General features: G+C 38.6%; 1 protein-coding gene across 3 annotated transcripts in view; it reads right to left on the bottom strand.

The window, feature by feature from the left end:
* The window catches only part of RABGAP1L (RAB GTPase activating protein 1 like), a 230,906-nt gene that overhangs the window by 159,002 nt on the left and 47,772 nt on the right, over nt 1–24,132 (bottom strand). For all 3 annotated transcript variants that reach the window (XM_021546018.3, XM_085586651.1, XM_085586650.1), the window contains exons 12-13: nt 22,601–22,694; nt 18,054–18,204 (exon numbers count right to left, since the gene is read on the bottom strand). In XM_021546018.3, coding sequence (XP_021401693.3) covers nt 18,054–18,204; nt 22,601–22,694 — 245 coding nt within the window. The remainder of the gene's footprint in view (nt 1–18,053; nt 18,205–22,600; nt 22,695–24,132) is intronic.

Below are 24,132 nucleotides of genomic sequence, written 5' to 3'. Positions count from 1 at the left end.
GTAGCAACGTGAAGCAGCACAAACTGCAGCAGTGTAAGAGTGGTTTGCAGCAAGGGCATGTGATCATTCCAAAGTCCTCTATCAGAGGATTTAAGAAAAAATTAAACTATCTCCAATACCTCAGAATGGTAAATGGCTATAACAACAGACACAATGACTAAATTTAGACCCTGAGCACAGCTTTAAGCCCCAGTTATCCATACCAGAGCAGAACAATAGGGAGCAATTTTTATTCCTCCTCTTCCCACTCCTCCTGTGGGGGAGGAGGAGAACAAACAGCGTGCATAGGCATGGCAGTGACCAACACTTCTCTCTGGGGCAGATCATGGTTGGCACCAGGGATATAAACAGCCCAAACACCTTAAAATGGACATTAGGGACCCCCAAGGGCACACAGGGGGCATGAGATAAGCAAAGGTACAGCCTGACAAAGCAGATCACAGGAACTATATGCTCGGTACATCCTGCTCTGCACAGATTTAAGGACTGGTAACTACTGAAGCTTCCAAAAGTCACAGTAACCATTCAGCCACCTTGGTCTCGGGTCAGCCCCAGCTGGTGCCTGCTGTGTGTGCCCAGCTCGGAGAACAAGCACTCCTGGCAGCCAAATGTTTCAGGTCTGCTAGGAGAAGTCCAGGCTCTGCTGAGCAGGTAACAGGAAAATCAATGGCAGCCTCTGCTGGCTGGTTCTAGACGCAGGTAAAAGGTGTCCTCTAAAGAAATTTTAACTAAAGGGACAAAGTGGTTCAAAATCAGGGAAGTTTGACTTCTTTAGGAATATGAGCAGTCTTGCTTCACTACCAAAAAACCAGTCATGCTGCAAGCTGCCAGTGGCTTTATCACCTCAGCCACTCACTGTAAACTGCGCCATGCTAACAGCACCAAGTTGTACTGTTTTATGTATATTTTGGGGCAAGTGAAAAGTAATCAGAAATCAACTAGTCCTGAGGAAACTACACAGTTACAGAGAATTTTACAAAATGTAGCAATACCAGAAAGTTGTATCAGAGACAGTACATTAAAAGCTGTATGAGAAAAGTTTTTTTTTATTTGGAGATTAGGAGCACATTTGGGCCTCTGGCAGTTTTAAACAAAACCTGCTTCAGGATTTTTTTTCTAATTTGTGTTTTAAGAGAAGGAAGCGAGGAAGAGAAAAGTTCTACTGGAAAAATTGCCTTACTGTCACCAAGGCAGCAACCTACATGGTGCCCATGTTCCCACAGCTGGTTATATCCAGCTGGTGGATTGAGCACTCTTCAAGCCCAACAGAAGGAGCAATTCCTCACCTTCTTTATAAATTATGCTAAAAACAATACAAATCACCATACAAAACAGAAGGCTCACACCATCTGATCCTGCTGAAAACAGAGGGGATGTGGTAGGAGCATGAGCTTTGTATATGCAAAGCAAGGCTGTGAAAGCAGTGGTGATGTGGGACCCTGGAAGGAAACCAGATAAAGCTTCTCAGACAGAAAAAGTCCATATGGAAGGAGATTTAGAAGCTCCAAGCAAGAAAACAATCTATTAGTCATTATGTTTGAAAAGGAATAGCAGTATTTGTTTGCTAAATCCTTTGTTGTAAGGAAACAGGACTGATAGAAGCAACCCCTGCAGTGCACAAAGCAGCATCTCAATCACACCACTCATTTCTAGTTTGAAGTCTTCCCTTGTTAAATTATTGGATGGTCAGCTGGATTAAATGGACAGCAATCGTTTCTGTAAAATCTTTCTGAAAGGCATTGATGAGAGCAAGGAGGTCCAGCTGAGTGTGGGATGACGAACATAGCAGTTATTTATTTAGATGCAGACCTGAATGACAGTGTTGATATACATACTAGCTCATTAACTTCTATTTTTCTGCCCAACTCCTGGTTTTTTTTTGTTATTTTACAGTATTTTTTTTCTTTTATATACTTTCTCCTAAGCCTAAAGGTGCTTCTTTCAGCTTGCTTTATTTTTAATCTTAACTACCTCTGGTATTTACTTTTACATGTATCTTATGGATACCTTGGTTTTGTTTTTACTGCCTCCAGAATAATTCTATTCTATAAGGCTTGCATTTGTAGTACAGCTTAAAAGTAACAGAGAACAAAGGAAAATCATTAGTTGCCTTAAAAATTGTGTGTGTGTATGTGTGCATAGACAGGACTTTCTACATCATATTGGTGTTTGAAGTTGCTCTATGAAGTCATATTAGTGCTGTATTTAAAGCAGAAATCTGTTCTATTTGTTATTTGGAATATAAAGCCTCTTCCCCAAATCCACCCACTGGAGCTGTCTATTTAAAACCTGCCGGAGAGCTCGCGCTTACACAGAACACACGGGGATTTTGACCTCAGCGCAGGCATATGATGAGATATAAGAAGTGTCTATATATATATAAATAAACCCATTCTTTTTTTATCAAAACAAGCTTAGGCTTCTCAAACCCCTTACACCTGGATACCATCTGACCCCATGTCCTGCTCCAAAGGGGGAGCTAAAGTTCTAAGTCAGAGCCAACACCCAATTTAAGCCATGTTGTGCTGGGTTCTCATTCAGCTGAGCTATGAACATCTCCAAGGATGGAGTTCTCATTGGGCCCCTGTTCCAGTATCTGACCACTCTCTCTGTGACTCCAACCATCAGCTCAGAATTTTTCTTGCTGTGGCTTGTCTTCATCCTCATCGAGACCAAACACACTTGGGCCAGTGGCAAAAACCCACAAGTGTCAGCTCTGAAGGAAACAGTATATTGTAGAAACTTTTAAACCATTTCTCCACCTGCCAACCTCATTTTTCAATTTTGCTATCAGAGACCAGTTCCTTTCCTTCTCCCTCCCACCCTATGATCCTAAAGAATGCCATGAGTCATTTTACAATGCTACAGCTCATGTACCTGGTGCTGCAACAAAGATCAAGAGACACCAGGTACACAGCTGCAGCTCCGAAATGCAGATGGCTCTTGTGGAGCTCTTACCTCTTGGGCACAGGAAAAAAGCCAGCACAGGCCTTTTCTGCATTAGGGCAAAACTGAATTTGCTGGCAGCAGCAAAGTAGGTTCTGAAAGGTGAGGCAGAAGGAAGAGGCTGGTATAATCTGGAATCAAGGGTGGAGGCAAGTTCAGAAGACTGCAAGGGGACAGCAGCCTTCTAAAAAGTCAGGAGATGTGAAGGGAGCTAATGATCCCTTCACCTTTTACTACTGCTGCTCCGGCAGGCTCAGGTTCAGCCCGACCCTCTGCTGGACTCACAGCTCAGCCCTTTTCCAGCACTGCTTCTAATGATGCAAATATTACCCAGTATCACACAAGTGTTAGGTAATTAGGATGCTGTGATGCAGAACAAGAAGAAATGGGCAAATTATTTTTTTTATGTGGATCAGTAGAGAGAGATGGGCATTCACATTTGCAAGTTTATTGTGCAGTCTTTTCATGCTGTTAAGCAACAATTACATCAAATGCCTCTAAAGTTTGAAACTTTCAAATTACTCCTAATATTATTCATGAATTTAATAAATATTATGCAAGATTTTGAAGTAAATTGCTACAATCTCCTTTTAAACATTACTGCCTGTGATCTCATGGATTATATTTCATAGCATCACACAATAGTTTGGATTGGAAGGGATTTTAATGATCATTTTGTTCTAACCCTCCCCACCATGGGCAGGGATGCTATTCAAAGATGCATACATAGCAAATATTTTTCTGAATTTCATATAAAAGAACATTTTCCTTAAGGAGGAGCTTCCCTTGAGATGATATTGATGGTCCTACAGCAAATTGAATCCACTTTACAAGCTCAATCCAGATGACAAATACCACCAAACTCTTGTGCCCTGAATCGATGGAAATAACTCTGTGCAATAAACTATCAATCAAGAAGTGAATTTACTTCAGGGAAATGCTGTGCAGCCAAGTTAATGGTGACAATTAACATTTTTCAGTAGCCAAAGAGCATTTGCTTTAAACAGCACATAAGCTACAGAAGGATGCTATTTACTGACTGACCATATATGATAGGAGCACCAGATAAACTTCTTAAGATGGTACAAAAAGCAAAAATTTAAACATGTGCCCTTAGACAGTTTTATGTGCCACATTAAACCACCTGCTCTTCCACTAGCAGTAGTTTAAGAAAGAAAAGTATACCAGGAAACAGCACCAACTTACTATCTTCCACTGCTCCCATCGTTCAAGGGACAATTAAAATATTAAATCACAGGGCAAAAGCAATTAAGAGAACCGTAAATGAAGAAATGCTGAAATGTAGAGAACAGACTGCACAATGCAAGTAGCATTGCCCTTTCCCTTCCTGTGGGAATCATTTTTCATATTTCAAAACAATACATAAGAGACTTTAGTACTGCATTCATTCAAACCTTTTAGAGACATATTCAGACATAGTTGTAGTTTCACTAATACTTTTGTCTGTGTGAAGCCAGGAATTACATTCCACAGATACTGGTATTCTAAAAGCATATTTCAAGTGGACACCAAGAAAGTATATGTTGAAAAGCATTCCAGCTGGCTTGCCAGGAGCATAAGCTCTGTCAGTGTTAGGAGTAATTCCATTTCAGCAGAGCTAGAATAAGAAATTTTAAAGCTATTAAAAAAGAAATCCCAAACATTGTGATTGCCTGCTTCAATTTTTCACACACTGCAAGCCAAATAGTTTTCTTAAACTACAGCATGACCTTTTAAAAGGCAAGCAATTTTGATTTAATGAGTTCAACTGATGAATAATTTATTGCAGCCTTAATTAGGCAGCCAACTTGTAAGGCCCATGCAAAAGCAGCTACTAAGAAGATGAGGACTGAACCCACATACACCCGCCTCTCAAAACCAAAAGCCTGGATGTACCACAGAATAGTTCCCCTTCAGTCTAATTCTCTCTTCTTAGTACTCTCTTCTAGTAGTTCTCAGGCAACTGCCAGCTCTTATGTGACAAACTCACTCAGACAGCAAGAACAGACTCAAATCCCCTCTCCATGGATGTGGCTTGGGTTAAACCATCACAGAACATCCTCCCAGAGCATCCAGTCTAACCCAGACAGGCTGGCTGGAAACACGTGCCTGGTCACAGCAACAATTTATGGTTTAGATGATTACAGAATTGACACATTCCACCCTAAACTGTTCCTTTAGTAGATTTTTTAGTTCTTCCTCAAGGACATGAGAGGTGGCTCAGAAAAGCACTGAACAATCAGGATCATTCAGGGGATGAAGTCACAGCTCCGACTGTTGGTATGGGCAGAATCAGTTCAGAACTGAAGAGCTGCTGTTCGTTTTAGTGCAGGGTCTACTGGGGAGCAGGTGGTACCAACCCCAAATCCCAGTAAACCAAATTCCACTACTTCTTGAGAACAGAAAAGCTAAAAATAAGCAAAGTAAATTTTTAAGACTATTTTAAACTAAGTGTTACTCAGGATTACTATTCTACCACATTGTGAAGAAATAGGAAAGAGGAACATGAGAAGGATATGGCACGATAACTATTTATAGCCTGAAGGGTGGCACAATTTCTTTTTATGGATTTTAAGCTCATCTTCATTTAGACCAAATCTTCCTCCCAGCTGGAAGTGCTGAAGAGGTATCACTTCTGTTCTCCTCCAGGATGGATCTGAACACACTTGCATCAATATCCATATATGAGAAAGGACAAGGAATAGCTTCCTACTGAGAATGATCTACAGAGAAAATTTTGCCAATAACAGTGGAAATAAATTCCTGGGTAACTCACAGACATGGAATCCAGAAATGAGAGGTGTTAGGAAAATGCCACTGAAAGCAAGAATTACTGACTTCTCCCCCTCCCCCCAGCAGCCCTGAGTTAATTTTTACCCAATTAAAATTTATAAAGTCATCATACATCTGATAACTATTTTTTAAGATTGATGACATCTAAATACATTCAACTTCCAATAACTAGCAAATTTTGTCTTATTAGATAATGAGGACATTTATATTTATAGCCAGAAATTGGCACATGTAAAATGTTATGTGAGCTAAGAAATCATTTATTCTAGAAGAAATACCAAACTTGATATTATCTGCCATCTCTTAAAAAAAAATCAAAATCAAATATATACTTTATCAGAACTAAGAAGAGGTTATAAAGACAACACTGATATCTACAAATCCTTTTGGAAAGGACACTATCAGGAAATGGAAAAGTCCAATCTATAGATTACATTCAAGGCCAACTTTTTTCACCAATATTAAATTCACACATAAACCTCTCCCCTCTGCTCAATATTATGACTTGAAGCTGGAAGTCAATCTCTTTGTTCATATATTTTAAAAATATATCACATCAAACTGCCCCAAACATGCTGAACAAAACATTGCCTCTAACTCAGTGACTTTATAGACATGATGTATATTGAAAAAAAGGTATTAGAAATTACCCTCTTAACAGTTAAGGTTTTCTACTAACACTAACTAAAAGAAATAAGAATGAGAAATAATTTTTTACAAATGAAAGGTTTTACACAAGTAAAAATTATTTGAAGAAAATTATTTGCATTCATTTTTCTGCCTAAGTTATGAAAATACTCAGAAAAAATTCCACAGAAATGGAACAAGGCTAGATTTAAAAAAAACCTTATTTTTCAGCTAATGTTCTAACCCAAGTACTCACAGGGGATGAGCTTTTGCACATTTTCTTTCCCCCCAAGAAGGTTCTTTATAAAACAAAGCAAAAAAAAAGTAAGGGAAAAATGATTACATTCAAAAAGCTATATTTTATTGTTATGGCAACTGATGTGCTAAAAATAAAGAAATAAAGTTGTTATGGCAACTAGAATTTTAAAGGCAGTCAAAAGTAGAATAATCAAGCATTCTGCTGGCTTAAAATGTATCATCTATGACTCAATTTACAGAAAGAGCTTCAGAGACAAATAGAGGTTGGGTTTTTTGGGGGGAATTCTGCTTTAGAGATCACAATTAGTACAATTCCAGAGAACTCTGAGGAATGCAAGGGAGCATCTCAAGGTGAGTAGAAAATGACACATTGCAATTTCTCACAGTCAGGAGGAAAAAACAAACATTTTACCACTTATCTGATGTGCCAGTGATCCCAAAATAAGCTGTGGCTGCCCCTGGATCCCTGGCAGTGTCCAAGGCCAGGCTGGATGGGGCTTGGAGCAACCTGGGCTGGTGGAAGCTGTTCCTGCCCACCATGGCAGAGAGTGGGCTGAAGAGGAGATTTAAAGTCCTTTTTGATCCAAACCATTCTAGGATTCCACGATAAAGGTTGCTTAATGATTTCAAATTAAGTACTGGGAAGTTAGGAAGTACCAAAATTGATCTGTCTGAAGCAGCAGAGTTCTGTCTCTTTATATGTATGGAAGGGTGCCTATGACCAGAAGATGACTGCATCTTTAAATTTCTGATATGTGCTTGATGACCATTTCAGGGCTCCTAATTATACAAGCATTTTCAATCTCAGAGAACTATTCTCCTATCCATTATTTCTCAGACTGTCAAAATTACTACTTCAATTTAAAATTAAAAGAACTGTGTGCACCGTGAAATATTCCAAAAGCCATACTGAGACAAGCCTTAATTAATAATAAGCAAAGTATTTAACAGATACTTCAGGAAATTATGATTAGAAACAGTAACTTGTACTGGAAATATTTGCACTTAAACCATATACATAGCATGTGCTAGGATCCCAGTGTAAGCTGGTATTTTAACACAGCATGTGCCTTTTATTTTGGCTTCAATGCACTGAAAATTAAGGTTGCTACTAGCAGTACTACTCATAATTCTTGTCTGACCCACATGAAAAGTCTCTCACCACAATCCACAAGAGCTTTCAGTGAGCAGAACTAGCATGGCCAAAACTACAGCTCTTTGTTTCACACTTCATATTTACCTGCCTCTTTAATTTTTATTGCAAGTTTGCTTGCATAGTGAGGAATAGGAAAACTGAGGAGATCACAAGTGAGTCACTGTTTCTATCCAAAGATTAAATGCAGTTGACTTTGAAACTGGTGCCTTGATGCCAGGTTTGTGTGGTTTTGTTCATTTAGTTTTTTTCAGGCTCTTTGCTTGCACTAAATGGAGAAGAATCAAATTAATTCCTTATTGTAGCAAGAAATCAGATGTACACTGGAAATTCAAATAATACACATGACTGTACAACAAGGCTAACACTGAAAATTCAAATGGATTTCCGTAGTTTTGCTTCCCCTGTCCCAGTATTAATCCTTGAGGCTGGACACACAGTCCCCTCTCAGAATCACATGAAGCTAACATTTCTAGAAATGTAAATTACGTAGGTAAATATCTTACTAATCTATGACCAAGTCAACAGCTTCTGCAAAGGAAACTCCTTGTACAATATTCACCTTACACACATTTTCAGGAGTCAGGATAAATCTTAGACATGGGAACACCAAGACTTTAAATGCAAGTTTCAGAAGTATGTCTCTGCTTGGGCTAAAGGAGCCTGGCTGCCTGCTTCCAAGGCTTCTTGCTGACTCAACCAGACAGTCCTGAAAAGACAACCAGCTACTACTGCTCTGAGCTTTCTATGAAATTAACTTCCTCATTGTGCAATAGCCTAAATGTAATCAAGTGCATGGCTGCCTGAAATATATGGTTTTGAGTTAAAAAAAATGAGCAGACATCCAAATATTACTCAACTGCCAGCTGTGTAAATCCACTGCTGGCATTCAGCATCAGTATTCTTCTTGTGTCAGGGGCAGCCATTCTGCATTGAACACACATGCAAGTATAAAAGCATCACCAAAGAATACTCATTCTAACATTTGTGGGTCTATCCCTAACGTGTGTTTATATATCTTCCAATTTCCATTAAGAATTGGAGAGTCTTTACAAAAAAGAGAAGGAAATCCTAGACAACTGACAACAAAGATCAAAAGAACTTTCTGGAATTACCTCTACAAACTCATGAAAGAAAGGGGGCATGGATCTAAAAGGTACCTCCAAATTCCTCTGCCATACAGGTACCAAAAAGTGTCATTAGTCTGTAATTACATTAACCTGCCTAAGGCTGCCTCACCCGTCCATCCTGCCCAGGCCCAGGGCTTGCTCCCATCTCACCCTGACACCACACCTGAACAGTGACTCTGAGAGAAATGGGGGAAAGGAGATTTCTAAATAAAACCCCACACTTGCTGTGACTAGCCCTGCAAATGCTAGGTAAGGGTATAAAAAAAGATGGCACATGCAGTAAAAGAAAACCCTTTTGGCAAGCACACTGTCTGAAATTGCAATCCCCATTAATAACTATTTAGGTTTAATGCAGGCTGTATCTTGTACTACTGAGTCAAAAAAAGGCTGTATTTTGAAACTGATTGCTTTGAAGACAAACCACCCATCTGAAGACAGCTTTGTCATATGCAGGATATGATTAAAATATGTGACGCTCCATATCATCAGCATTTGCTTGTCAGTTTAAAAAGCAACTGATGAAAACCCTCAGCAAGAAAAAATTCCTAGCTGCCAAAATATTTGTCTATGTCCACAAAAACCTATATAAGAGATTGTTTGCAGTCTGCTATTGCACATACTCTTTCTAACAATCTCCTGGTTAGTTTACCTCAGCAGCTGCAAATTTGCTTGCTGACAGAAGACATGACTCTTAATTTGTATGACCATACTCATCACTGCAAAGGAAAAAATTCCTTACTGGATATAGACTGTAAAGACGCACAGGTTTCTAATCTCTTTTAAAGTGATCACTGTAAAATCTACCTTAATACCGCAGGCCTTTGGAAGAATATCCTACAGAACACAAATAACCCTGCCATTTGGGGTTTTACTATAAAGAAGTCATACATAAAGGTTCAGAATTCACTCCCTACATCAAATTCCAGTTTAGATTTAAGTGATGTGTTCATCACTTCTGTACATTTTAATATTCTACACATGCAGCTCAAGCCTTGCTGGGTTTGTTACTATTCCAAATGCTACTGCTGTCCACAGCTATGGTAAAACATGCTCTAATAAAGTGTTGACCACCAGTTTTGGTGTTAGCAAAGGCATTTTAAGAAACTTCAAACACCAAATGTTTGGATTCTCTCTAAGCACTTAGAGCCTTCTTTAATTTTTATAACACCAAATATTAACACAGTGAAATAAGCAACTAATAGTCAAGAAAAGGTGGTTTGCTCCCTGCAATAAAGGTATTTAATATTTCTAAAGCTCCAGCTCTGGAATGCTGCAGCCTCCTGAATGCCAGTTATGCAATCTTTATTTGAAAACAGAAGAAGTATACTGGAGAGGAAAGAGGAATACCAAGAGCAAGCTGATTGTCTCAAACACAATTATCCCTCAGCAATGCCAGCTCCTGCAGTGGACACAGACATTACCTTTTCCTTCAGGTAAGCAGTGGCCTGTGCTAACAGTGAAAATCATGCACACAGAATTCCATAAAGACAACACACCCTGCAGGGAACTTCTAAAACAATCCAGTTTTACTCAGGGATATAGAAAACTGTGGTTTAAAATGTCTCTACTACAGCTGCTCTTCCAGCATTAGCACCATTAGTGCCACAGGAAAACAACACCAACAAACCAACCAACATTCAAATTCAACTGAGATATCTATTTATGTTTTATCCAGGAAGGAATAGCAGGGATTTTCAAGCCAGCACTGAGGTGCCAAGTACTAGCAGCTCTTAGCTCACTGTGAGGGAACAGTGAGGCAATGACACATCCCAATTCCATCCTACTTAAATTCACTTGTTATCTGCATCAATATTCATATATCCTGAGCTCATGACACTATCTGGTGCAATATCAATTCTTCCAGTAGCCATCATTTAAACCTATCCAGGCCCTAATACTGATGCTCCCTTGGTTTTATCACTGTTTGAAATGATGGGCAAACTCTGCTCCCCTGGTTTGCAGAAAATGGATCATAAATTCACACAGACAAAACAGAACAGGTCCCAAGAGGCCACAAGCAAATCTCATTTCTACTCCACCCTGCAGAATAAATGTGTCAATTGATGTGACTTTTAGGACAGAGAGGTCATACATCACCTCAAGAGTCAGGAATTGTATTGAGAGTGTTATTTTAGTGTTCTTACATGTGATTACATATGGAAAAGAAACTGCAGAAAAATTCTTAATGCAGCAGAATATTTTATAATTTTATGCAGGCCCTGAACATGCTACTGTAGATATTTTCCACATCAAGTATAAACACTGAAATGTAGATTACATAAAAATAAAAATTACTAATTGATGCTCCTCCTTTATTTCCTAAAGGAACTTGTCACTAAACTGATGAATTCCTTTGAAGATGAAGACTTAGCATAAGACTTTCCCTTTTGTGCACACAAAATTGAAAGACTTCCTCCAGATGAGTGCTAAATGAACCAAAACTTGGCAAATTAAATTCACCTTAGGGACATTTTATTCCTGAGTTTGTAAGAGAAATATTAACATTTGCTGTGGAACTAGGTACCCTGGTACATTTATCATAAACTAAACCTTTTATCTGAAGTCTGAATTTAAATGAAGGTATTTAAAGAATTAAAATTGTATCAACTTCTATTCTTCAGAGACAATAAATTTTCACTGATTTCTAGGAAGTATTTCTAGTTCATATATACCTTATTTTTCCAGTGTTGCAGCACCACTAAAATAATTCAAAGTAGGTGACTGTAACTGCCAGCACCAACAGATCAGCTTACACCAAAAATGAAGCTTCCCATCACTCCAACCAGCATGAGCTGATTTGTCTCTAGAAACCACATTACATTATAAAAATATCAAGACTCTACTTGCCATGAAATCAATTCTCAGTTTAAGAGTTAAGTAACATCCATCCTATCCTTATCCTTTGAGAAACAGTGGGGAAAAGTAAAACCTAAGAAACTGCCTGTATATACAGAATTTCAAAGAAAGAGGAAACTCAAAAAAAGTGATCAGTTCCTCCAGAATTATTTTGACTAATGCCCAAGTGCCTCGTTCAAAAAGCAAAGTAACAGGTATTAGCTTTTTCTCTTTTCAATCAACTGAAAAGAAAAATCACATTTTTATTATAATGATCATTAATCCTTATGTAATAGGATCTTTTACAATTGTTTAGCATATTGCTATGCCATCCTTGATATTTATTTCCTTTAAAAGTCAAGGGAGACAACTCCTAATTAGTAAGGAGACAAAATAAATATGCAAAAAAAACCCCACCTATTCTTGCTACAGAGGCTTAAACTCCCCCATTTTCAATCAGGACAAGCAGACGCAGCATTTTGAACACAAATATTTCCTACAAAAATACTCTAATGTTTCAGCCCATTAACCAGCCTGCTGTGGCAGCTGGTGAACAGTCATCTTTTTAATTAGACACCCTTACTGATTAATTAGTCTCAGAACACTGAGCAGTGGAAGCCTGCATGATGCCACTGGGACAAAAAAATATTCCTCTTCCCCTCCTTAGTGCTAACTTCACATCCTTTGGTATTGCTGCAAATAACAAGCTTGATTCATTTTTTACTCCCACTAAAATAGCTTTCCTATGTAAGAAATTCTCTCAATTCCCAGCTAAACTGTTTCACAAATTGTATTTGCTTCACACAAATAAAATAAATTTAAAAACTAAATGAACAAAACTACACAAACCTGGCATCAAGGCATCAGTTTCAAAGTCAACTGCATTTAATCTTCTTTGGATAGAAACAGTGTCTGACCTGTGGTCTTCTCAGCGTTCCTTTTCCTAACCATGCAAACAAACTTGCAATAAAAGTTAAAGAGCCAAGTAAATATTAAGTGTGAAACAAAGAAGTGAATACCTTTTGTTGTTTCAATAGTTTGGATAAATTCAAAATTTAAAAAATAAATACATTTGTTCATTAGGTTTACATGAAAGTTGATCTTCAGTCCTTGAAGCTCAGTCTGAAGACAGATGCACCAATTCAATACATGGAAGATTGTGTTTAAGCACGTGTTGAAACTTCCACAACAGGATTTGCTATTTTCATCTATCCTATTTCTAACTTTTAATTTTGGACAAGACACAGTTCCAGAAACCTGCAACTTTAACTTCTGGGTTTTTTCCTTTTTGCTTTACAAAAAAGAGGATTTATCTCTCAGGAATCAGAAATAATAGTGCTGGTCCAAACTGAGCAGATAAATTACATATATTAACTCTAAATTCATTAATTTCATCCAGCCCAAAATCCAATCCATTTGCTCCACCTTCTGCAGCAATGGAAAATACTTTCCTATAATTGCTCACCACTACATGAGAATTACACTGCTGGAGTAGTGATCCCCCTGATTAGTGCCATTTTCAAATTATTACATTACTGAGATCTGTTATTTTCAGGATATGGCAATATTTAATCCCCAAGTCAATGCCTCTCAGAGCTTGGAACAATTCTTAGGATTTTTCACTCTGGTGTGGAGTGACTTGATATGTTGTTGGTCCAGAGACAAAACACCAAAAAACACAGTCAGCAGAAAAAGCTGGGTCTTGGCCAAGTCTTCTGAAGCCTGACCCTTTAATTAGTTATTATCTCTAACTGTCCTGGGCACATGCTCATATTGCCAAAGGAAATTATGAGAATAAACAAATAATCCTATTTTTGGTTCTCTTACAAGTCATTTGGAAGGACAGCCATTCAATCTTTCTTTAAGAACTTCAACTCAATGTCACCACCCAGTTCAGAACCAGGCATTCTCATTCCTACACAAACTTTCATCATTTTGAATATAATACTACTAACAACTACTTTATCTGAGGCTTATTTTTCTGATCTTACTAAAAAAATAATAATAAATTTAAAACAAGTTTTGCTTCCTTAAACCACAGCAGCTGCTGCATTTAAAATAAGTCTATATATGCTGTTAGATGAACACACAGTTCATTTCTTAAGGAAATTCCTACTGCAAACTGGAAGTCTTTTATGAATAAATCATACATGTTTAGAACCAGAAATGTTACCTTAAAACAGTCCACCCAAAGTTTTCAAACTACAGAACATGAGTGACAGCCTCCTGTTCCTGTTCTCATTTTACTTACATTACTACACTCAGCCCTGACAGGAAACAAAAGTTACATACAAATTCAGCAGTGAGAATTCACACAAGAATGAAACCATCTCAAACAGAGAAGAAAAACTGATAATAAGCAGTGTAAGATACAATAAATAAAACATCTGTCCTCATGCAGATGCAACAAGTATTTTAGGGTAAGTTGTTGCATCACTGCCATCATGTGACAGCAAATTTCTACTCGTGTGCACACTGCCAGTGCCTGACCCTGCTCTGACAAGGACACGCTGGATTCTTGCAGCAGCAATTACCACTCACTCCAGTCATCAACAGGCTACACTGTGGCTTGGCAGCCACCAGTATATCAGAGCTCCGAATACACCTCAGCATGGAAAAATTCATTCCAGTCTCTGGAGAGGAACCAGTGAAGATGAAATGATGCCAAGCAGGCAGGAAGAACACTGTCAATGAGCTGACCTCAGCACGTGCACGTTTTTCTATATTCTTTTAACAAACAGATCAGGCATGCTTTTACAAAAGCTTTTTAAGTACCACTATTACCCCTTCATTATCATTAGCAGAGTTTTCTCACTCTGATTTTATTTTCCATACAATAATTACATAAATTAAAATGCACATTTATCCCTACTGATGTATATTTGACTTCCCCCTTCCTGTCAGGTGCCACGTGCAGCACTGTGAAGAGCCCATGGCAAGGGAAGTAAGGCAGATTTTGATTGTCATACAGAACACATTTACATATATGTCAGAAACAAAACAGCTGCCAAATCACAACTCCTACTCTCTAAAATTGTATGCAAGGCCTATTATTGTGCTCCAGTCAAAATTCCTGAGCAGCTCACAGTAATCATCAAGCTGGAACTCGGCAGGAGACCTAAGAGAGTGCAAGGCAGTGCTTGTCAGTACTTGTGAGAGCACAAGGATTTCTTTCTCCCTTCTCTCCTGGAGCTCCAAACTCACCTAGAGATGGAAAATGAATGCTCTGATCTAGGGAAAAGGGAACACAGCTCACCAGATCATTCTTGACAGACTGCTGATCTCCAGTGCACAGGACTACAGGACATGGAGGCCTTTTGGAGAAAGTAAGTGCAGCATTGACTTTTCTAAATGAGACATTTTATTTTGCTTTCAGTGCTGAACTGAGACTCTAAAACAAGCCCCAAATTACCCTCTCCTACAGAACACACTGAATAAAGCACTCCTGTAGCTGAGAAACACTGCATACAGATGGATAAATACAGTATAAATGCACAGCCAGATTTCTTACGTGATGGCTGGCCAATCTAACACAGCACTGCTGCACAAGACTGGAACAACTAATGTGTCTATATCATGGTCTCTAAACTAAATTTAAATGCTGAGAGTCTGCTGTCATTCAGAGTATCACAAGGCACACATTTTTGGCCTGCCAACACCACAACTCTCGGCAGTGAGGACAGTTTCACCAGAAGTTAACCAGTAACACTGTAGTAAAATCAGAGTTTTTACCAGATTTTGCTCTGTCCCCAGAAGAGGCAACCGTAAGTCAGGTTTTTAGCACTAATAATTCCAGGTATTGAGTTCATCTTTCAAGCTGTGACAGTAACATGGCAGAGATTTTTCTACTGGTCTCCAGTGTCCTTTTTCTCATGGAGGTGCTGCAATTGCCAATTTAACCCAGGGGTGCAGGTGAGGCTGGATGAGCAGGCTGGAGTGCTGGGAGAGCAGGCTCAGAGGAAGGATTTGTCACCATGGACAGCATGGGACAGAACCTCAGGGACTGCCAGGGACTGGGCAGCAATTGGGAGCTGTTTGAGAGACATGTTCTGGGAGTTGTGGGGTGTCAGTAGGCAATGGTGCAAGTTCACAGATGTTTGTACCACCTCCTCCTCCTGGAGTTGAGCCCACTTCACTCCGAGGACTGCAAGTGCAGAGCATCACCACCTCTCCCCACTCCCCTAGGAATGGCTCAGGATCAAACATGTTCAAGGAATATACTGCTGAAGTGGTCAAGGCACCCATAAAAACATCCAGCTTTCAGAAGAGAAACAACAAGCAGAATGACCAGAATACTAGGAGACAACGAATTTGCACAAGCATATTCATAAACTGAAAGAATCAATATGAAAATGATGGGTTTGATGGGAAGAATAAATAATTACAGAAAAAATAAAGTTTTTGTTGTTGGTCTATTAGGATGTCAGCACACAAATAATGCAGAAAAAAAACAGTTCTGCTTTCTCATACAAGAGAAGCAAGTGAACAGTCATTAATACCCAAATAACTCTGAAGCTTAACATTATTAAGTTATTATTAGGTTATTATTGACACACAAGGTAACACTGCAACTGAGATTTTAGTAGTATATTCTACTAAAATCTATATTCTACTACTCTCTGCTCAATCCACATTACTGACACACCAAAATGAAACTGAAAATGTCTACTCACAGACATAAATATCAGACAATAACTCATTAAAAAAAAAAAACAGCTGACATTTTTTCTGGAGCATCCCACATTAACTTTTCCCAAAGATGGGCCCTAGCTTTGGTATGGCACAGGCTCTCTCTTGTTCATTTCTTTCATGAGTCTTTTACTGCCCACTGATGTGATCACCAGCAGTTTAGACAGACAGACTACAGAAGTAGTTTTGTCATTTCAGAAGGAAAATTATTCACTTTAGAAAAAAACCTCTATTTGCATAAATGCTTCCGTTCAGTGGAGGATTTAAATTTTTCATCAGTAACAGTGTAATATTTCATATTAAATACTATATGAAATGTCATCTTCCAAAATACACATCCCTGCAATATCGCTGTAGTGAAAAGGCCAAGTGTTGTTACAAGGTATTTTTAAGGCACAAGGCCCCAGTATCAAGATAAACCTTGCATTTTAGAAGTTTTCCACTCCCTCCTCCACCCTGAAACAAATGTCTTTCCCACTTTTGGAAAGCAGGAACAAATAATGGAGGTGGCTTTGATGCACCATACAGCTGACAGATGTCCTGTGAATGGTTTCCAAGGAAAATATAACACAGCTACAACATCAAAATGAAAAATTTACACTATCAAAACATTCTTCCTTCTTGGTAAAGAGAAAAGTAGCCACCAGGACAGTTCTCACTCTGGGGATGCTTCTAAACTTCACAAACATAATTATGTCAAATTAAGAGGACAAGTAGTAAAATAATATGACAACATTAGGAAAGGAAACTTTGAGTAACAACATCTACTCCAGAATTTCTGTGTGGACAGATAATCCATAAGCCAGGTAACAAATCCAGCACTTGCTCTGAGCAGCACAGAAAATTATCTCCATCCATTTCTGCCATTAAAAATATATTTGAGACTGCTGCTCTTCTCAGAGCTGAACAGCCCCTGCAGTGGCAGAGCCTCAGAACCCCAAATGCTGAGATCACCTCTGACACTGCACAGAGCTTGTGCTACACAACACAGCTCCTCCCTCTAGCCACCACAGATCAAACAGCTCCACAGACTTCCTAGAATGCTCACTGACTGCACTGATGCACACAGAAAGGGAGTTGACTCCCAAAAGGATTCTCCTCTCAGCTCACCCATACTGCAAGGAGACTGGTTTCCTGCTAGGTCAAAATGTTTTTAACATTCTTTTTTAAAATAAACAACAGAAAGAAGAAATACTCAATTTTGTGCTGTTTTGTTTAGGTTTGAGTTTTTTTAAGAATTGAAACCCCCTAAAATTAAGGTAAACATAAAACAAACTTTTGAAAAAACAAAGTGATGGATGTGAGTTTATAAAAAAACCCACAAGCAAACACCTGAACAAGCTGATGCTCCTAATATCATCACAGCAAAAGAAGAGAAAGCTAAATGTCAAGCATTACTACAGATATAGGTCAGCAATTTCTATTGCTAATGCCATGCAGCAGGTACCCATGGCAGGAGGCAAAGTCACATAATCACAATTTCTGTTGCTTAAAACAAGCCAAACTGTTTCATTCTTCTGCTGCCCTGCCACTGACTAAAACTGCTGCCCAGCAGAATTCATCTCAACCGAAGAAAAGAAAAGTGAACAAAAGAAGGAAAGAACAAATAAGAAATCCCTTACCATTGTAATGAGTAATCTGTATTTATCCAGCATTGCCTGGTTGTCATGGCATCCTGCCAGCAGCTGCCAGATCTCTGCCCTCAGTGCTTCTGGAACACCACTCTTCACCAGAGTGGACAGCCCATTTGGTCTCACAACAAGGTTATTGTGCCTGAAACAAAGATGATCATTTACCTGTTATACTTCAACTACAGGAGTCAAATTAAAGATTAAAAACACTAAAAATCTTTAAAGTTATTCACTAAAGCAGAGTCAGCAAATGGCAACACAAACTTTTTTTCCACTGGTTACAGTAGTTAGTGTTTGTCAGGTGGAAAGCAAAAACTCTGAAGGGATTTACAGCAAGAACCAGTGGCAAAATGTAGTGATACCCAAATTCTCTTAGGTGTGGAGAAATTAAGGAAAATTAACAATAAGCAGTTGTAGAAATTGAACTAAGTTGGATAATGAAGAACAATTTGAATTGAAAAAGAAAAATATGCCATTTGTTCAACATACATATTTTAGCTTAGGTTCAGAAAAATAAGTTCAAAATAATGTAAGCTGTACAGAAAAACAAATTTTGCATAACAAAAGACAATTAAGAGTAATATTATGAAGACTGAATTTCTAGTTCCACGCTTCATGCCAAGAGCAAGTGCCACAAAACAGGAACACTTGCACACATGTTTGTACAATCCTACTATTTCAAATAAATCTGCCTGCTGGTGTGAGCTGGTGCTTTACTCTCTGGATGTACACACATACAACAAGAAATGCAGGAAAAAATCACTGCATGTGCACAATATTACAGAGCTTTCAGTTGCAGATGTTGAAAAGCTCCTTTGGAGACAACAGTATTTGCTGATCTAGATTAAAGCACTCATACCCATGACAGTTTTCAGAGCAATCCAGCAGAAGACTGCCCAAACTGATTTTTGGCTCTTTCTCCTGTGCTCTCCAAGTGCTTTGAGCACTGTTGTGTTTCCCAGCTCTCCTGGTAGCAGAGTAGTGAGAGTGGCTGTTTAGCCAAATGCCAGCAAGCCATGATTAATTCCATAACCTGCAACTTGAGCCTGGATTTGCAGTGAATGTTTAGAGTATTCATTCTATGAAACAGGTCATTGGGACATGAACAGGTTACCACTGCTGTTTAAATTTAAAAGATACTCTAACCTATTTCATTTTCTTATGCTTTGGGGATGATATCCCCATTTTTCCAAATGGCCTAAGAACTAAAGAGCGTGATTATATAATACCCTTATTCTTTTAAAAAACAATAATTATTTTTATTTTTAAATGTGCCGCGCAGTACAAGTAATTTCATCCTTATCTTTATCCCTCAGCTACCCAAATATAAACTAGTTCCTTTTATCTTTTTCATTCCATGTTGCAGTCAGTCTCATTACCTTAACAGTCTTGTGATGGGAAAGAGCTAGAAAGAAAACCAATATTCGCAGAAATATTAAAAGCACTAAACACTTAAAGGATTTGCACTGGTTCAGAGGAGACCACAGATGCTCCAAGGGCTGGAACCTCTCTGCTATGGACATAGGTTGGAATAGCTGGGGGTGTTCTGCCTGGAAAAGAAAAGGGCTGCAGGGAGACCTTATCAGTACCTTAAAGGAGTTTATAAAAAGGAGGGAGAGAACCTTTCTATAGGGGCAGATAGTGCCAGGACAAGGGGGAATGGTTTTAAACTGACAGAGAGGCCAGGTTACGTGGGTATCAGGGAGAAATTCTTCTCTGTGAGAGTGGGGAGGCCCTGGCACTGGGTGCCCAGAGAAGCTGTGACTGCCCCTGGATGCCTGGAAGTGTTCAAGACCAGGTGGGACACTTGGAGCAACCTGGGATGGTGGTCCCTGCCCATGAGAGGAGGCTGGAATGGGATGAGCTCTGAGGTCCTCTCCAACCCAAACTATTCAGGGATTCTATGACAAATTACTCTAAACACTTATAGAATTATAGCATGCATGTTGAAGAATAAATATATAGGAAATAGATCAGAAAGTTGAATCACATCTAGTTGTGAATTAGTTTGGTTATTACATGGATCTGGCCATATGTGTTATGTGAGAAACAAGGAAGGGCTTCTCTGAGGAATGGGCAAGCTGATCAAATAAGCAGCTAAAAAGGGACATTCCCATACAAACATAGCAGGGAAATTTTCAGCAGCACCAAGGAAACAACACAAGGCAACTACTAACACCCCTGCTGTAACATCATCCTGAACACAATCCCAATGGAATTAAACAACCAGACTTTACTGGCTTTGTCTGTCCTAGATCTATTTTATAGCAGAGGCAATATGAATCCATGTTGGACAGCATTACCAGCTTCCACAGCCAACTTTCCAAGTACTGGATGGCTCTGGGAAACAGCTTGTGCATCCATAGTCCTTGCTCAGAACAACAGAAGTGAGCATAAAATAAAAGCTTTTCTGAATCTAACCTTACCCTTCATCATGTGGGGGAGTCACCATTCATAGATGCTGACATCTTAAATTTGTTACAAAATGCTGCAATTCTCCTGCACAAACTCATAAATACAATTTTAAAATAACAGAGAGCAAGGACACAGAGCAGCAATGCACAGACTATGCTCCAACTTGACAAATGTATTTCTGATCAAAGACTGTTATTGATCACTGCTACTGCTTTTTTCTTTAAGAAATAGTTCACCAGTCAGCTAAAGAAGCTTAGCTGGCAAGAACAACTAACGCAGAGTATGCAGTAAATAGTAAAATAAACAGATATACCATCACTTTTCAATTATTTGTTCTCTTTTTGGCAAATTATCTTATTCTTATTTCTGTTTATATCGTTGAAGGAGAGTCCTGGAGCAGTATTTTTGCTGAGTCCAGTAAGTTACAGTGACATTTTAATGAAATGACAAAAAGCAATTAAAATGCAAGAAATTTTTCATCTAAGAAACAAATCAGCACACCAGTTCCCCAAGTGGAAGTGTTGCTTTTTGTTTGTTTACTTTTTTTTTACAAATTTTACAGCTCTTCTACTAACATATGGTGCAGTTTTCAACAACACTACAAGATTTTATTTTGATTTATTTTTAGTTTTCAAATGCTTACCAATTCTCACCTGTTATTCTAAGTTTTGTTCTTAGAATGTAACATAACACTATTCAAGAACTCAAGTAGTTTACAGATTTTAATGTCTCCAGAGGTAATATTGAGAGACTTGAGACACTCCTGAATAAATGTTTGCTAGTCTTCAAAAACGCTGGGATCTCCCATGTCTCTCCCCATTTTAAACTAATGTTAAGCTGCTTCAACTACTAAACAATTGTCTTGATTTATGTGTAAGTTATGTTAGGATTCCAAAACCCTTAAAAATGTTTTGCCTTGTTGATTAGTATACTTGAGTAACCAGAAAAAATAGTTGGATACATGAAACTTTAAGACTATGAGCTGTGGGTATCTTTTTACTTCAGCATGCTCATCCACAGAGTCCAGGTATTTATCAAAGACACAGGTTAAAAGTAGAGGATTCAACTGACAAATTAATTAAAAAAAAAAAAAATCAAATTGAAAAGCAGCATCTTCCAATCTTGGATTACGGTCAAACTTGGGTGACAGAATAGATAAAAACAACAGAAGGAGAGGGTTCCAGGGGGGAGGTTCAGTTATGCTCAGTAAAACCTCCTGATGGCTCATCCAGAAACCTTTGTGTGAGAGCTCCATACGGATGAGGTCAGCAGTAAGAGCTACAGAGTAGCCAAGTAAAGGATGTAATTACCCAAATAAACCCATTAAAATCTTGTTCATCTCTCTTTCTGGAGTTAGGAAAAGGAAACGGCCAATTCCAGATTAAGGGCCTCTGATTATTTTTGTCTCCAGCAGCAGGAGCTCTTACTTACACAGGGAAAACCAAGGAAGTGGTTCTGGCACTTGCTCAGGTCTCTCTGAGGCAGCAGACAGACAGACTTTTCCCTCTCTTGGCACACTATGCACTGCTGCTGAAGCAGTTAATTAAACAACAGAAATAACACTGTTGAGAACATAGTCTGGGTTTACAAATACTCTTCATTTTATTCACCAACAGGAAGCACTTCAGTGAGGATTCACAGTGTTTCTAGATCCCTTTTCAAGTGCTTACACATAGCACATTTACAAAAATGGAAAAAAAAAAGTGCTTGTAAACAAATTAAATGTACACCAGCTGGCATGCATGGCTTAGATGGGACACACGGGAGTTGCTGTGTCTATCCTATCACTGATTAAATTCCTGATTAAATTCCTGAGGATTTAACAGCCAAATGACCACAAAGTTCTGCCTGTGAAGATTCCTACCTCCTGTGTGAGCACATACAAATACACTCTCAAACACCAAACAAAACCAGACTTTTGCACATGTTGCAGGAAAGATTTGTCAAAAACTCCAAGTTACCTATACCAATCCCCCTTAAGTTTAAAAATGACACTTCAATGTGTCTTGCATTGTAAACTGTGTAAGCTGAATAATTTCAAATCTCTTGCTCAGGAACATATAGTGTCAGAAACCAAATAAAAGGTTAATAACTAAAATCTAATGTAAGAAATTAAGCATTACCATCTCCCCAGTAACTCTCCCCAGGAATACAAAATCTTCTCGGGACAATCCTTTGACACATCACCAGTGCCACTGGAGAGTTCATTATCACTCTCTGTAAAAATAAAGAAAAAACAAGAAAACAAAAGCATGCATAGGTTTACCCAAGAGCACAGACACTAGAGATACATACATGTCTCAGACAATTTTTTTCTCATATATAAGTTTTAAAAGCATAAAAAGATACAAAATTTTAATGAAATCATAAAGAATGTTTTGCAGACTTCACCAAATAAGTGTATTAATGAAGTTACCATAAAGTTTAAAAGGACAAGACTAGGGAATAATTCACAGCAGTGGTACCAGAGAAAGGACTGGGACCTAGAAAAGCATTATGTGAGAAAAGTTTCAACTCTCCATTTAATGAAATTTGACAGTGTTACCCAAAAGTCACATCCACTCCAGACTTCCCATAAAGAGAAGGCTCTGTTAAAGCATAGTAGATAATGCTACTTTACACCACGTCCTTTTGGCTGTCCTGTGGTACTCTGAGCTCAGGAAGCCTTCTATGAGCCACAAAATCACTTTGTTTTACTGAAGTAAGTTCATGGATGAGCAGAAAAAAACCAAGACTGACATGAAAGGCCATAGTGCATGGAACAGAGAGGATTGCTTCAAATGAATGCTCATAACTATTAAAAATGAAATACTCAGGGAGGGATATATGCCACTACATGACTAACACCCAAAGCCAGAAGGGATCATGTGAGCCTGGAATAACATGCTCAAAACATATCCAAACCAAGTGTTCATTAGGATTCCATTAGGGCCTGTGCAGCTGCCCACAGTGAACTGGACAGTCTAACTCCATATGGCAAGTACCTCAAAAATATGGTCTTGCAAGTATTTGGACTATTTCCAGTTTTATCTGAATAAAATACTGGTAAGAATTAAACAAGTGCAACTTCAACAACACCAGATGCTGAGAGGCTCCAGCTTTCAGTGTCTTTAGCAGGAAACACAAAAAGAGACAGCCACAGCCCTCTTATCATCATTACAGAATCCCAGAACAGTTTGCTTTGGAACAGTCCTTAAAGTTCATCCAGTTCCAATTCCCTGGCTCCAAGGCTGCTCCTTCCCATGATCTGAAATGTCTCCAGAAGTTAAAATGCAACAAAAAAAAAGAACCACCAAATCTACATCTGCCCCCCAAATCCCTTCAATACCCTCTTCCACACAGCTCTGTCACATCTTGTTGCAGATCTAATATCCTGAATTTCCTCAGGTGCATTAAACACTTCAACTCCAGCTTTATGTCAACAACATAGTTTTCAAGTAGAAGAGGATCTTCAGTACTTTTGCAATTACCCTGTTAACTCTTCATCCTTATCATTCTCACTTCAATTACAGATTTCTAATTTATGTTCTTCGTAGTTGTCAGATACAAGTCATTAATAAAATATCATCAGTGCTTGAATTTAACAGTGAGCTGTGAGGACAAAGACAGCATATACTGCATTTCAAGGACAATTAACAGCAAAAATGCTGCCCTG

Source organism: Lonchura striata, chromosome 8 (assembly GCF_050655825.1).
Source record: "Lonchura striata isolate lonStrDom1 chromosome 8, ASM5065582v1, whole genome shotgun sequence".
Classification (NCBI taxonomy): domain Eukaryota; kingdom Metazoa; phylum Chordata; class Aves; order Passeriformes; family Estrildidae; genus Lonchura; species Lonchura striata.
This window is presented reverse-complemented; position numbering and strand designations above follow the sequence as displayed.